This window comes from Pantherophis guttatus, chromosome 1 (genome assembly GCF_059756535.1).
Source record: "Pantherophis guttatus breed Tessera chromosome 1, ASM5975653v1, whole genome shotgun sequence".
Lineage (NCBI taxonomy): Eukaryota > Metazoa > Chordata > Lepidosauria > Squamata > Colubridae > Pantherophis > Pantherophis guttatus.
This window is the reverse complement of record NC_142063.1, coordinates 115,368,325-115,383,143: the sequence shown is the minus strand read 5'-3', so window position 1 is coordinate 115,383,143 and position 14,819 is coordinate 115,368,325. Positions and strand designations below refer to the sequence as shown.

General features: G+C 39.2%; 1 protein-coding gene across 1 annotated transcript in view; it reads left to right on the top strand.

Annotated features, from left to right (window-relative positions):
• The first annotated feature begins 10,886 nt into the window (after positions 1-10,886).
• Positions 10,887-14,819, top strand: part of P2RX3 (purinergic receptor P2X 3) — a 34,528-nt gene continuing 30,595 nt past the window's right edge. Inside the window, exon 1 of the mRNA XM_034420346.3 lies at positions 10,887-11,144. Within this exon, the coding sequence (XP_034276237.2) occupies positions 11,011-11,144 (134 nt within the window). The 5' untranslated portion in view covers positions 10,887-11,010. The remainder of the gene's footprint in view (positions 11,145-14,819) is intronic.

Below are 14,819 nucleotides of genomic sequence, written 5' to 3'. Positions count from 1 at the left end.
TGTGACGTACAAAGTTAAACCCTGAAAGTCACATCATGATCTCTGAAATTCATCTTGGATATATTTTGGACTGAACATTGACTAAACTCTTGTCTCGTGAATAATTTGTTGCTCCTGGAACGGACTGAAGATAAGTCCTCTTCTGCTTTATGGGAGTGAAACTAGTCTTGGCAGGCATTCAGCAGTTTGCTGCCAAAACCTTGGTCTGCCAACAATTCTAATCTGTTTACCTAATAAAATATTGGTAGGCCTGCTTGGTATTATATTTACCTGTGTGAGGGAGGGGGACAGAACATGTGATGCAGTTTATTAAAACGCTCTCAATCGTGCCTCTGTAAAAAGTGGCCAGGACAGAAGGAGAAAGATGTGCTCTCCTCATCCAATGCAAAGATAATGTATGAAGAGATCAAGTCAGATTGTTATCTGCACCCACAGATACTTAATACTCCAAAACTGCAGCCTTGATACAAAGTGGGGTATGATTATGCCGGCTCTTTCTAAAATCTTTCTAAGATCTCCTTTGTTTTATCATTCAAAACCAGGTTGTTTTTATTGCACCAGTCCACCAAAGCCTTCATCTCCTCCCTATAAGAATCTTCACTGTCATCCTGGATAAGACCCACCACTGCCATGTCATCCTCATACTTCACAATTTGATTCGTAGCAGACTTGGGACAGTAGTCATGGGTCATCAAGGTGAAGAGTAGCAGACTCAAGACACAGCCCTCTGGGGAACACTTACTCAAGGAGATGGAGTTGGAGACTTCTTCCAACTTGCACAATCTGGGACAATAAGGAATAGCAATAGCACTTAGACTTATATACCGCTTCATCGTGCTTTTAAAGCCCTCTCTACGCAGTTTACAGAGTCAGTATATTGCCCCCAACCATCTGGGTCCTCATTTTACCCACCTTGGAAGGATTGAAGGCTGAGTCAACCTTGAGCCGATGAGTTTTGAACTGCAGAACTGCAGCTAGCAGTCAGCTGAAGTAGCCTGCAGTACCGCAGTCTCACAACTACGCCACCTCGGCTCATATCAAGTATCAGTATCCAATTACATAAAGAAGTATTAAAACAAATACCGTATTTTTCGGAGTATAAGACATACCTTAGTTTTTGGGGAGGAAAATAAGAAAAAAGCTGATTGGTGGGTGGATTGGCCTCCCGGAATACCCCCAACCAGCTGTTTCCAGATCTGAATTTTAGCAACAGATTGGTTGGTTGTGAGCTCTGTGCCTTGCTTTTTTTTCTGCCTCTGAAACTTCTGAAACTCTGTTTCAGAAAAAACTTTTTTTTCTGCTTCTGAAAGCCTCTGAAACAGCTTCAGAAAAAAAAGGCTTTTTTTCTGAAGCTTCTTTCAGAGGCTTTTATTCTGAAGGACTATCTGTACTCTGTTCAATCTCCTTTATTTGGTATTGGTATGTAGATTAACTTCTTCCGATCTGTTGGTTATTGTGTCATTCTCCAGATTTGTTAACATAGTTTGGTTAGAACCTTTACTGATTCTTCTTTTGTTGCTTGCCATATTATTTTAGATAAAAACCTTTCTGAAGCTTTTTTTCTGAAGCTACTTTTAGAGGCAGCTTTCAGCCTCTGAAATCTCCGTTTGCGCGGCTGGGCAAACATTCAGAGTATAAGACGCACCCAGATTTTCCCCCTCTTTTTGGAGGGAAAAAGGTGTGTCTTATACTCCAAAAAATATGGTAATTTGTTCACCAAATGCTGAGGAATTATTGTGTTAAAAGCCGAACTAAAATCAACAAACAGCATTCGCACATGAGTAGAATAGAGGTAGATATAGTTTGCATCAACATCTTTTGCTGTAGCTCTTTATTACAAATCGGCATGCTGACATCACACCCATACATCACTACTCACTACAACGCTTGCTTTGTCTTTCAATGTCTTGTTTCTAATTTTCAGTATTTTACTACCTCCACCCATCTATAACTTTCTTGTCAATTTTCCACTTCTTGCCCCTTTTCCCTTTCCCTTTATATATTTTTCTGTCAGTTCTGATTCAGTCTCTGTATGACTAAATTACTTTAAGATATTTCTTCCATACTGGTTTTTCACTTTCTCATTCAGTTCATATTCATTCATCACCTATTCCCTCATTCATTCTTGACCCACTCTTCATAAGTATCCCATTGTACTTAATTCAATTTTTCTTTTTTTCCTAATGTGCTAGACTTTCATTTCTATAAAGAAAGTGGAAGAGACACATTTTTACTTTTTTAAGAAACAATTCTTCACAATAGAGCATATACAATCCATTACTTTTTACCAAGATTTGCACATTTTAGAATCTTTATATTCAGTTTTCCATTTTTAGAAAACATTCAACCAAGGTACTCAAATTCAAGCATTTGTTCAAGTCTTTTTGCCATTTATGTAACACTTGCAATCACAGATTTTCTTGTTAAATACAAATAGTAAAGGTGAGATAATGTACATGTACATATACACGTCTATATTCTAGTAATTGATCTGTCAAGTTTCAGATTCATACTCCTTGTTGCATCAGACAGTCTATTTAATGTTGGCTACTACCATACAGTTTCAGCCAACAATAGAAAATTGCCTGCATACAAAGGTACATTACAGTACAATTTATATTTTCAACCAACACACTTTTAACATCAATATAAATATATATATATATATATTTATAAATATATATCCATCAGTACATTAAACAGGCTAAGACTCTAGGAGACATCACACAGAATAAATCCATTCACTGAAGTATTCCATTTATTCTCATACATTATATATTTCCAACATATGCTGCTCTTATCACATTCAGCTAATCTTCAACTCCATTTTGGCAAAAATTCAAGTCTTTATTATACTTTTTCTCTAAAGCAACAATCATTCATCATACCAGTGGTGGGTTGTCCCCGGTTCGAACCGGTTCTCAAGAATTGGTAGTAAAACCGGCATGAGGCTCCGCCCACTGACCCGGATGTCATCAAAGTTGATCTGGCATGCGCAGAAGAGCGTGCGCGGCACAATGCGAACCAATAGTAAAGGTAAGTAGAACCCATCCCTGCATCATACCTATCACTATTAGTGCTATCTTTGTTTTCGTTTGCCACAGCCATCTTACATGTATTTGTAGGTCTTTGTATTTGGTGACTTCCTACAATTGTTGTTGTTGTTGTTGTTGTTGTTGTTGTTGTTTTAGTCTGCTTTCTTTACCTACTGCAACATCCACTATCCAGACTTTTTTTGCCTGTTTTATCAACAGCTGTTAAATCTTGACTCTTAATGTGGCAGATGCTTGTCTGTTTGAATTTTAATGTCCCAGAGCACTTTAGCTTCTACATTTCCTATTAGTTTGTTTATTTTGTGGTCCCACCAGTTCTTGCTTGCAGGCAAATGGTATTTCTGCAGATATTGCTTTCTGTTGCTGTCTTTTCAGTTCTGACTTCGTATGCATTTGTTCTTAAGGCTTAGTCTCATGCAGCTAGAAGAGCTCCTCTATCTCTTTCTTCAGCTCATCTGCTCTTAGCCATTGAGAGTTCTTGCTGTTATCTGCTATGCTTGTTATTTTTTTATGTATTGAAAATATATTAAAATATAATATATTTTATTACATTAAATATTATTGTCATAGGTTCCCATAAAGGTTCCCCTCACACATATGTGCTCGTCGTTCCTGACTTTAGGGGGCGATGCTCATCTCCGTTTCAAAGCCGAAGAGCCAGCGCTGTCCGAAGACATCACTGTGGTCATGTGGCCAGCATGACTAAATGCCAAAGGCACACGAAACGCTGTTACCTTCCCACCAAAGATGGTCCCTATTTTTCTACTTGCATTTTTTATGTGCTTTTGAACTGCTAGGTTGACAGAAGCTGGGACAAGTAACGGGAGCTCACCCCATTACACGGCACTAGGGATTCAAACAGCTGAACTTTGATTGAAAGTTTGATTTATTTAACGACCTTTCAATTGACAAGCTCAGCGTCTTAGCCACTGAGCCACCGCATCCCTTATATATAATTTGTCTGACACTACTGAATAAAAGGTATTTATTACTTTCTTTTTAGCCATTTTTTCTTGGACAGTAACATATTGTATTTTAATGTTTGTAGTTTACGCTTTTACTTGGCTGTTCACCGCCCTGAGTCCTCAGGGAGAAAGGTGGTATATAAATTTAAAAATAAATAAATAAATAAATATTTCACCCCAAATTATTTCACTATTTTTGTTGTTTATTCTACAGTATTGACTTTAATACAAATGCTCTGTTATTCCTCATTTTCAAAACAGTTTTAAAATTTCCATCAAAATCTCTTTATAATGTCTCTGCCTCTTTGAATTTAAATTTTCTCTTGCTCTCTGGCTACAACAACTAGTAGTGTTTTTGACAAAAATAATTTCATCTAAGGTCTAAAACAAATTGATCTCAAAGGTACCTTTCAAGAATTTATATTAGAGTCAGAATATGTTCAGCATAATTAGAAAACAATGTCTGGTTCCATTACTTTTTAAAAATCAATGGTTTATTGATGTTATTGATGGTCTGAAAAGAGCAATTACTTAAGCAGATCTATTTATTCATTTATTTAATGTATACCCACATTAAACGTTTGATGTTTAAGGTTCTACCAGGTTACATCCACAGCCATTCATTCTTGGTAGGATGGTTCCTCCCTACCCAAATCCCCACAGTCTCCAGGCACAGAGACAAAACTTGAACAGCCTCACCTACCCACTCTGGAGGTCAAAAGATATAATTGGATACCATCAACATACTATAATACCAAATCACAAACTAGTAAATAGTTTTACCCAATGATCTCATACAGATATTGAATAGGACAGGAAAGTGCCAAGCCCTATGATCTCCCTCAAAGGAGGGCCTTAGGGATCAACTTCTCCACTGTAAGAAAGAGAATAAGAAAACCACATAAAACAGTCCCCCCTCCATCTTTTGACCCTCCATGCAAAGTTTGTACAGGTTTGCTGCACTTCCTGGCAATGTTCAGAAGACAAGCTCATCCCAAAGATTCTTGCCTTCCCTGATGGGTCTTCCACTCTTTACCAAGGGTCCATCTCATACAACAGTATGGTTTCTTTTTGTTAGATCGGGTGATGGAAGAGACAGGACGTGGCTTGCAATAACAGAAAAGCTCTTTATTGAGTAGATCTGTGCAACCCAGCAGCCGGCTCATCTGACAGCTTTATAGGGAGCTGTCAGACGGCTCGGCCAGGGGGTTTGAGTATTTTCCTGCTGTTCTGACGGACCTGAGTGGAGCCTATGTTCACTCCTAATTTAGTATTCAACACTTTTGTTTTCCCCTATTGTATTATTGTAAGCTTTATGCTTACAATATTGTGTGCTTTATGATTGGACAGTGTACCAGACCCAGTGTGGTTTATTTAATAACCCAAGATCAATTAAATCATCAATTGGGCCTAATTCATGGAGTTCAGAAACTGTGCTTTCCTTACATCTCCATAGGGAAGCCTGGAAAAAAGTGGGGCTTCCTATTGAATTGGCAAGTGGATCTGTGCTGGCACCAAGTCCAAATTTTTCAAACATGCATAGCCCTTTTATTCAGGGCTTCTTCAAAATACAGTTCCATATAAAGTCATTTGGGGTCTTTATTTTTCCCAGACTCAATCTTTGTCTGAACTTGCAACAAAAAAAAAATGCATTGTTTGTTTTCTTTCCACACATACTATTTCTTATTTGTCCCAGGGGCAGTAATTCTCAAGCTGACAAAAGAGATCTGGAGCATAAATGTTTTACCAGCTTAAAGTAACTTTCCAGAGGGGAGATTCACCGCAGTTACTCTCCATGGAATTGCTCTCAACTTCCCTCTTTTAGATCAGGATAGAAATATATTACAGAGGAAGTACCACTGCTTAATTTTTGCTCACTCGAACAGTAAATCTCAACTGCGATAGATAAATAATTGCTGAGCTGTGAAAACATTGGGAAATACTTCTCCTGAGTGACAATATGTGAAAAAAAATCATATACCTTTAATCATTCAGGTTGGATTTTTGTTAGTTATTAAAGAGACAAGGTTGTTCTTTGAATTTGATTTAAAATGTTTGGTTTAAAACACTTTTCCCTCATGTTTTTCCTTAGCTTTAAAAAATCATTCATATAAAAACATAAAAGAGTGGTAGTGCCACTGGTTCAGTCACTTTTTCTTCTTCAACCTTGTGGTGTCTCAGTTGTTGACAGTCACAAATGTTTAATTTACATCCAATATTACTGAAAAAGAAGCTGGTCAACATAAGGCCTAAAAAGTTTCTGTATTTTTCAGAGTATAAGAATCACTCCCCCCCCAAAAAAAGTGGGTGTAAATGTCTGTACGGCTTATACAACAAATGTTGCTGAAGCCCCACGCACCTACTGGCCCCCACCCTTTGGCTGTTTTCAGCCTCCGCACATCATATTTTTGGCCTCTGCATCCTCTGTTTAGACTCATTCCAGGCTGCGGGGATCACCACAGCACATCACCGCCGATCGCCGCCTCCATGCATCACATTTTTGGCCGGTTCCAGGCGGCAGGGAGCGGTGGCAGCGGCAATCCCCGCCACCTGTAACGGGCCAAAAACATGATGCACAGACGCCAAAAATGGGGTGTGAAGAGGCCAAAAATGTGATGCACGGAGACGGTGATTGGTGGCGATCAGCAGCGATGTGCTGTGGTAATCTCAGCAGCCTGAAATAGGTCTAAAATGGAGCACGCGGAGGCCCAAAACACAACGCGCAGAGTCCAAAAATGCGAGACGTGGAGGCCAAAAGCGTGACACACAGAGTAGGCAATTGACTATGGTGATCCCCACAGCCTGGAACAGCTGATTGGTGGTATTCCGGGAGGCCAATCCAGCTGCCAATCAGCTGCTCGTGCTGAATCAGGCTGCGATAATGTGCTGAAGCTGATCGGGCTCTTTGCTGTTTGCTGCAAGGATGCTAGCCAGGTGAATACCGATGGATGCTGGTAGGCAGAAGCAGATTTTTTTTTCTTGTTTTCCTCCCCAAAAACTAATCCGGAGTGTCTTATACTCTGAAAAATATGGTATATATGCTAATTAATATAAATATTAATTTATGTAATATTTTTAATCAATTGATTCAACCATTTCAGCTTAAACCTTAATTTGGCTTTTCATATTTCTTGTTGTCAGTTATACGTAATTGACACTTTATTACACTCATGCAACAAATTAGGCAAACACAGCCGCTAAGTTGCCAATACTGCAGTTTTTGACAGAAATGATGTGTTAAATCACTGTACAAATGACTCAATCTCTCTTAGTCGTTTCACATCTTTCTCTGTCATTCTCTACATATTTCTCCTTAGAGTGAATCTGTTTGCTAGGATTCTTCAGCAAATATACATGGAAGTGTTTGTAAGAGCTGCCCTTAAAGTTATATTGTATGAATAAGATCCCTTTCACTTGATTCTGTTACAACTCCTCAATCTACATTTCTTCCTAGGGAGAGTCTTTAACAACAGTTCCACATTTACATATATTTGAAATAGCCATGAAAAGCATGTCTTACATTTCCCTTACACTGCTTAGTATTTCTTAAGTTTGCTGAAACCTAGAACTATCTAGCAGAGTCCTAAATTTGCTATAAAAACCATTGAGTTGATCATATTATAGAAACTGAAGATCTAGAGACATGAAGGTGATAGAACAGTGTAGAAAAATAAATCCTGATTTGGTATATATTAATACTCTGATATTTGTTTCAGCAGTTATAGAACATTTTTAGACTGCAATATAATTGCTATAGCAAAAAACATTTTCTAAAAAAAATGGGGAGCTAGATCAAAACCCTTCACCTGGCATATGGAAATTAAACTCTTTCCAAAAAAAGCACTTGTTCACCTGCCATACAGTTCTACTTATTAATTAAAGATTGCTCTGTAATTCCCACGTCCTGAGGTGATGAATTATCCAAATAATACAGGTATTATTAATTCTAGAGAACCAGTTTGGCCTAGTTGTTAAGCACATGGGACTAGAAAGCAAGAAACCATGAGTTCTGATCCTCCCTTAGGCAGAGAACCAACTGAATGATCTTTGGCCAGTCACTCACTCTCAGCCCAAAGGCAAACCACTTCTGAAATCTTGCCAAGAAAACTGCAGGAACAAGCAATTGCCACAGCTAATAAAACACAACTACAGGACACAAGGCACTTTCTTTATACAAAAAAAGTCATTGGTACAATATTTCTGAAATCTTTTCTCTTGGGGAATACAACAGAATCAATATCCTAGTATTAGATTTCATCTTTGATATCATAGTAATAGAAGGAAGAGAAGTCGCTTTTCTGAAATGTGTCTCTTTCATGTGCTGATTCAGCTACTGTATGTTGGGCAGTATTCAATGATATAACCAGGAAATTTGGGCATGATTCTTGACACTATACACTTTTTTCTGTCCTTTCTGGGCTTGATGGAATAGCATCATGTGTGTGGGGGGCATGTATTTTTGGATCATGTGAAATATGTCATTTTTTTAAGGTGCTCAACACCCCCCCTTCTTGTCACACCTGTTTAACCGGTATTCAAATTTTGTGTGGGGGAATCAAACTTGGATGTTGGTGGATGATCTCATGTAAAGCATTTCACGCACATGTTATAATTGTTGTATTGGTTATGTTTCCATTCATAAGAACTCATAATTATCTTTCAAGCCCTGAATAACTGAGGTTCCTCTTGCTAAATCTATGGGAGATGAGCTCCCTTCCATGTCCCAGAGATTTAAATGCTTTTGAAATACCTTCCAATCATTTGTTAGGAGTAATCTATAAAATTAATCCTGTAATTTCTGTATAAATTCAAAGGGAGGAAATGTACAAAAGCCACCAAATTATGAAAACAGAGCCTGCCTAATGTAATTTTAATCTTGTGTCCCACACTGCTATTGCATGTTATTCTTCAAGTACCCGTCTGCAGTGAATGCAAAAAAGTTTTCCTGCACTGAGACTTTCACAGTCCTACTATTGCTCTTATAAGTGTCTTGATCCTTGCTTTGCAATCCTGAAAATAGAGACATTTTCCTACTTAGGGTTGAAGGTGAACATAATGCCCAGAATGTCTGCGTGTAAACTGAGTCTGTAAAACTAGGGAGCTTGATTACCCAAATGTGAGTGGAATGAAAATAGAACCTGGGCTGTTTAAAGCTGGGAACAAACTGGGTCTGTTGGCAGCAAGAGAATCCGAAGAGAGACAGAGCGATTGCCAATAGCTCTCTCGCCCATTTCTCTCACTAACCCATAGATGGCATCAGAAGTAAGAAGACAAAAAGCAGTTCCTTCAACACCAGTTCTGTCATCAGAAGAGAGAACCAGAGAAGCAGGCTTTCTGTTGTCAGTGATAATAATGTGGAATTAAAAACATGCAGTGAAGGGTTGGTAGGAGAAGCAGGAGAAGTTGGCTTTTTAGTACTGGTTCTCATGGAATCAAAAAGAGCCACTACCAGCAAATTGCCTTTCCAGTGGCGGTGCAAAGGGAGATGGATACAGTTCTTCAGTCAGTATTCCACAGTCAAGACAGTGCCCAAAGCGTGGGTTTGTTTTATTGTAGGGGTGCTATCTGCAGAGGCATCTCCTACTAGAGTAAATCTTTCTGCTGCCCCCTTCATTTTGGTGCTACAGTGCCACAGCCTCAGGGTATTTTTTTCCCCCTCATGTCCAGTGGTCTTCACATACACAAAAAAGTGTATGGCTAGCAGAACTGGCACCTCTAAAAAATTTTTTTTTTTGGCTAGCAGAACTGGCACCTCTAAGATTCACTTCTCCTTTTTCCTCACTTTTGCTACTCCTACCATAGAAAGGATGACTAAAAGGAAGGGAGCAAAGACCCCTTGGCTGCCAATTCTCTGATTCCATGGAATGATCACTCCATTTGGATAAGAGAATTAAGAGCAGAAAACTGATGGGCCATCTGCTGTCAGTTATTTGCCGCATCCCATCCTACCTCTCTTTTCTTCCTGCTTCTCATGCAGATCTCACTCCTATTCTACTTTGGCATCAAGACAAAACAAGGACTACAAGTACAATCAGCAGTCTCTGAAATCAGGATTTTTTTCACAAGATCATCAGCTGAATGTTAGCACTTTGCTGCCGCCTCTCAATTGCGAGGATGAGTTAAGTGTCCCTGTCCCAACATTTATACACTCGTGATTTATAGCATCACCAAGCCATTGTGATGGCAATACGAAACTGCTTTCATTACAGATATATCACCAAAGTGACGACCATAGAAATCGCTTTTGTGGAAATGGTGAACATTAATATTTTAAAAGCACATGTACATACACTCTCATTCCCAGTTGGATAAGTCTGAACCCACTACTGCTCTTTAGAAAGAGCTCCACATGCTGCTGCCTTCGGAAAGGAGTCTGAAAGATGTACCTGGAGACAGATATTCTCACCGGATATCCAGTTACTTAGCTCTTCTCGCTATCATTGATCTGAGACTCTTGGGAGGGTAGTGGAGACAGGATTGTGTTAGGACCCCTCCCATTTTTCAATTTGGTCTCCAAGGAAAACTGTTCTTCAATCTTCCTCTTCTGTTTGTGATCCCTTCCCCCATTTTCCGACTGTGTGAAGTTCCCAGCACTCACAGAAGCAGCGTCTGTAGGGCTGGAACACCACTCAAGAAAATGCAGCACTTGCGGATTCATTATTTAATGCTAAGATGTCTTCCATCTACATACTTGCTAGAATCCAATTTGTAACTGATGAGCTGGGAAGCCCCACCTTTCTCTGACAGCATCATTATAGTGTTCAGTGGAGATGGGAGTAAGATCTTATTAAAAGGGTCCCTGCACTTCAGATTGGCCCAGAGTTGCAGCAGAGAAGAGCTGGAAGGAGCCAACTTGATATCTCTTGGAAGCGTCTTCTGTGCATTCTACCAGCACTGCTTGCACCACTGGTGTCTGTTCCTGCCCTCATCATTGCAACCCTTGGCCTTCTCCTCTGGCTTGCAGGGAATCTTGGAGTTGCTCCTCAGTATCCATGCGTTCCTCCAGCATGACGTGCGTAGCAAACTTCTTCACCTATGAAACCACCAAATCGGTGGTGGTAAAGAGCTGGACCATCGGCGTGATCAACCGGGCTGTCCAGCTGCTCATCATTTCGTACTTCATTGGGTGAGGGAAGGCAGATGCAACTGGGGGTGATATCTCCTAACCTAGGAGGGGGGGAGGATGTAAATATCAGGTAGGAGTCTAGCCCTCAGATATCACTTTTCAAAAAAGATTTCTTTATTGGAGAAAGTTTAATAGAGGGGGTGGGAAGAATGCAGTGAAGGGAAAAAATATCTAAATACTGACTCTGAAAATGTGAAAAACAAGGCAGGGTAGGCTGCTTGACTGACCATGTAGAGTCCTTAATGCAGCTTCAAGTGCATGGGGTCATAAGCATGGAGAAGATTTGAGAGAGGTAAGAATTTGCATCCTAATTATCTTTAAGCTTTCAGAAATTCATATTTCTATGACTGCCAGGTATGAAAAAGGAGTGTATGGAAGGAAGCTCATGTCTCATGAGATTGCTTGCCAATGTCTCCTCCTACAGGTAGGGACTTAGGTAACAAGCTGCAAATTGCTCCATTCTGCGGTGATGAAGACAGGGCATTTTTTTGAAGAAGTAGAAGAATGGATTCAGATCCCTTTTTATCTGAAAGATCTAGATTCCTCAGCTAGTCATCATCTAAGTGAAAGCTACACGAATCTGGGATTTCTGCTTATTGTTAATTTAGAGGCAATTACTTTGAGAAGTAAAGAAGGACTGTCAGTATTTGTTTTCGCTTTCCTGTGCAAATATTTTGCTTTTTTGTTGCTGTTGTTATGCATCATGTAGAGTCAGTTAGAACTTTTGGACATTTGAAGGCAAAGGAACTAATGAAATGAAGTTATGAGTGAAAATGAGTGAACAATTATTTCACCATTATCTCAGATTTGAACTTCCCAATTTGATATCAAGAAGAATAGTAGCAACTTTATAATCTGCCACAGACCAAGGTTTACTTTACCATGCTCCCATATATCAGTTTGTGGTGCTGCGATAACATTCATATCACCTTATGGCCAGATGTTACCAATAATTGTGTGAATCCATGCTGCATGTACTTTATGGACTTTAGCGGAGAGGCAGACAACAGGCAAAGAAATTGGTGGCAGTTTATCATTTCATATGGTAACTGGTGCCTATTCTGAATAAGGGAGAAGTTTTGAGGGGGAATGGAAGAATAGTACAATTACTTCAATCACAGCTCAGTGATAAAAAACCCTTGCTTTGTATATGGGAGGTTTTTTGGTTCAAACTTGGGTATCTCTGGTGTAAATGGTCCAGCAGTAAACCATATGAAAATGCTCTGGAAGTCTCAACCCAAATATTGGGTAGATGAACAAGCAGACTGTCCCTGGTTTATGATAGTTTTTCAATGCTTCATGGAAGACTATGTAGGCAGGAAGGAGCAAACATTCAGTAAGTTTTTTCTGATGGGATGATATTTTGCCTCAGTCTGTATGTATTGGAGGAATTCCCTAAATCCTAAGGATACTTCCAGACTAAAGTCTTCTGGCTCAGTGCCAATGAAAAAGAATTGTGAAGCAATTCTTCCCCTCTCTCATTAATTTTTTTAAAAATGTGAATGGTAAGGAAAAGATGAAAGAAATGGTGGGAAAGTTTGGATGGCCACCAATACAAAAAAAAATTAAACAAGGAGGCACAATGGCATAATTCAAAGCCTTACCTATAAGCACCTCTGGAGGATTCTTTGAAATAAAATTGGAGTATTGTAGCATTCCACAGAAAATGTTACTTATAGTTATGTGTGAGGGAGAAAAAGGCACATGGGACTACTATATGAGATGAGAATTATGTTGGAAGGCATGTTAGGAAATTGGAAGCTATTTAATCCATTTTAAGATAACATAAGCAGAAGGGTTATGAGGAAAGGAAGCTATTAATGTGATTATCAGCTACAGGGACATAAGTGATGAGGATACTGGTGAAAGCCTGCAACTAATCGGAAGAGGAAGCAGTAGTTACAAAGCCACTTCTACTAAGACCTTGTGTTAACATACTGTAGTTGCAGGAAGATCCCAGTTAAGTATGCTGGAATAGTTACCGCAGCTGTGGTGGTGCAGTGGTTAGAATTCAATATTGGAGGCTGACTCTGCTCACTGCCAGGAGTTCAATCTTGACCAACTCAAGATTGATCAGCCTTCCATCCTTCCAAGGTTGGTAAAATGGGGACCCAGATTATTGGGGGCAACATGCTGACTCTATAAACAGCTCAGAGCCTTGATAGTACAGTGGTTTAGTGCACCCTGTTATTAACACAGCTGCCTGCAATTTCTGCTGGTTCGAATCTCTCCAAGGCTCAAGGTTGACTCAGCCTTCCATCCTTTCTAAGGTAGGTGAAATGAGGACCCAGTTTGTGGGGGCAATAAGCTGACTTTGTATAAAATATACAAAAGAATGAAGGCTATTGCTTAACGCATTGTAAGCCGCCCTGAGTCTCCAGAGAAGGGCGGCATATAAATCAAATTAAAAAAAAAAAAAAGATAGTGCTGTAAAGCACTATGGAGCAGTATATAAGTCTAAGTTCTATTGCTATTGCTATTATTATTGTGAATAGGATAACATCATATTGAATCTATCTCACAACAGGAATGGGCAAATTACTGGCTTACTGTATCTACTCAGACTTTTACTAAATTCTAAAATCCACTAGTTGGCTCCCAAGGCAAAAATTACATGCTTGGATCAATTCTGTGTCTCAGCATTTATTGTGAGCACCACAATTGAACAAAGCTCAGAATCTTTCTTCACACACACAAAAAATGCCCTTGTACTTTGGATTTTCTGCACTCTCAATATATTTGAGTGAATTTCTGTGTGTGCTATTTTGTTGTTGCTTTTTTATTTTTTAAAGGGGAATCTGAAACACTTGGTATTCTATGGTAAATCACTCAGATGGGTGTCTGAATTATTTCTGCTATGGATCAATTCAGACATCCTTCAGTTTCATAGTAAAGTCTGATTAGAATCTGAAAGTTAACAAAAGAATGTTCCATTACGACTACAAATAGATTATAGATGGTAACTCTGCCTGCAGCTGCTGAATACCAGGATGAAGAAAACTCCTAAGGCAATGCATTGTAGATAATGTAGTCATCTAAAATATGAATATCTGTGAGTTCAATTTCCTGTAGAGCAGTGGTTCTCAACCTGTGGGTCGCGACCCCTTTGGGGGTCAAACGACCCTTTCACAGGGGTCGCCTAAGACCATAGGAAAACACATATTTTCAATAGTCTTAGGATAATTTTATGGTTGGGGGTCACCACAACATGAGGAACTGTATTAAAGGGTCGCAGCATTAGGAAGGTTGAGAACCACTGCTGTAGAGGGTTTGTTGAACCCCATAGAATAATATTCAGGGTTCAGATGCTACTTGCATCTGAAGAGTCCCAGTAAAAATGAAACCAGTAATGTGGTACCTCCTAGTGATCCCTGTAACTCTTCTGTAAAAATAAAAAGTCTTAATGTTGTAGATATTTTCTGAAGTATTTGGAACATGTAAGTCATCAAAGTTTGGAAAAGGTGATATACTACAACACCCCTTCCAACAATAAGAAGGATGTACTGTATATGAGAGGGAGACCTTGCCTTCACTTCCTCTTTACAATGGTACAATTTTACTCAGACTATAATAATGTGCTCCATGGGTTGTATCATGTTTTCATTTCATCACCGAATAAGGAACAAAATATCTTTAAATGATCATTAGCTTGCCAGTTTTAAAATAATAGTCTCC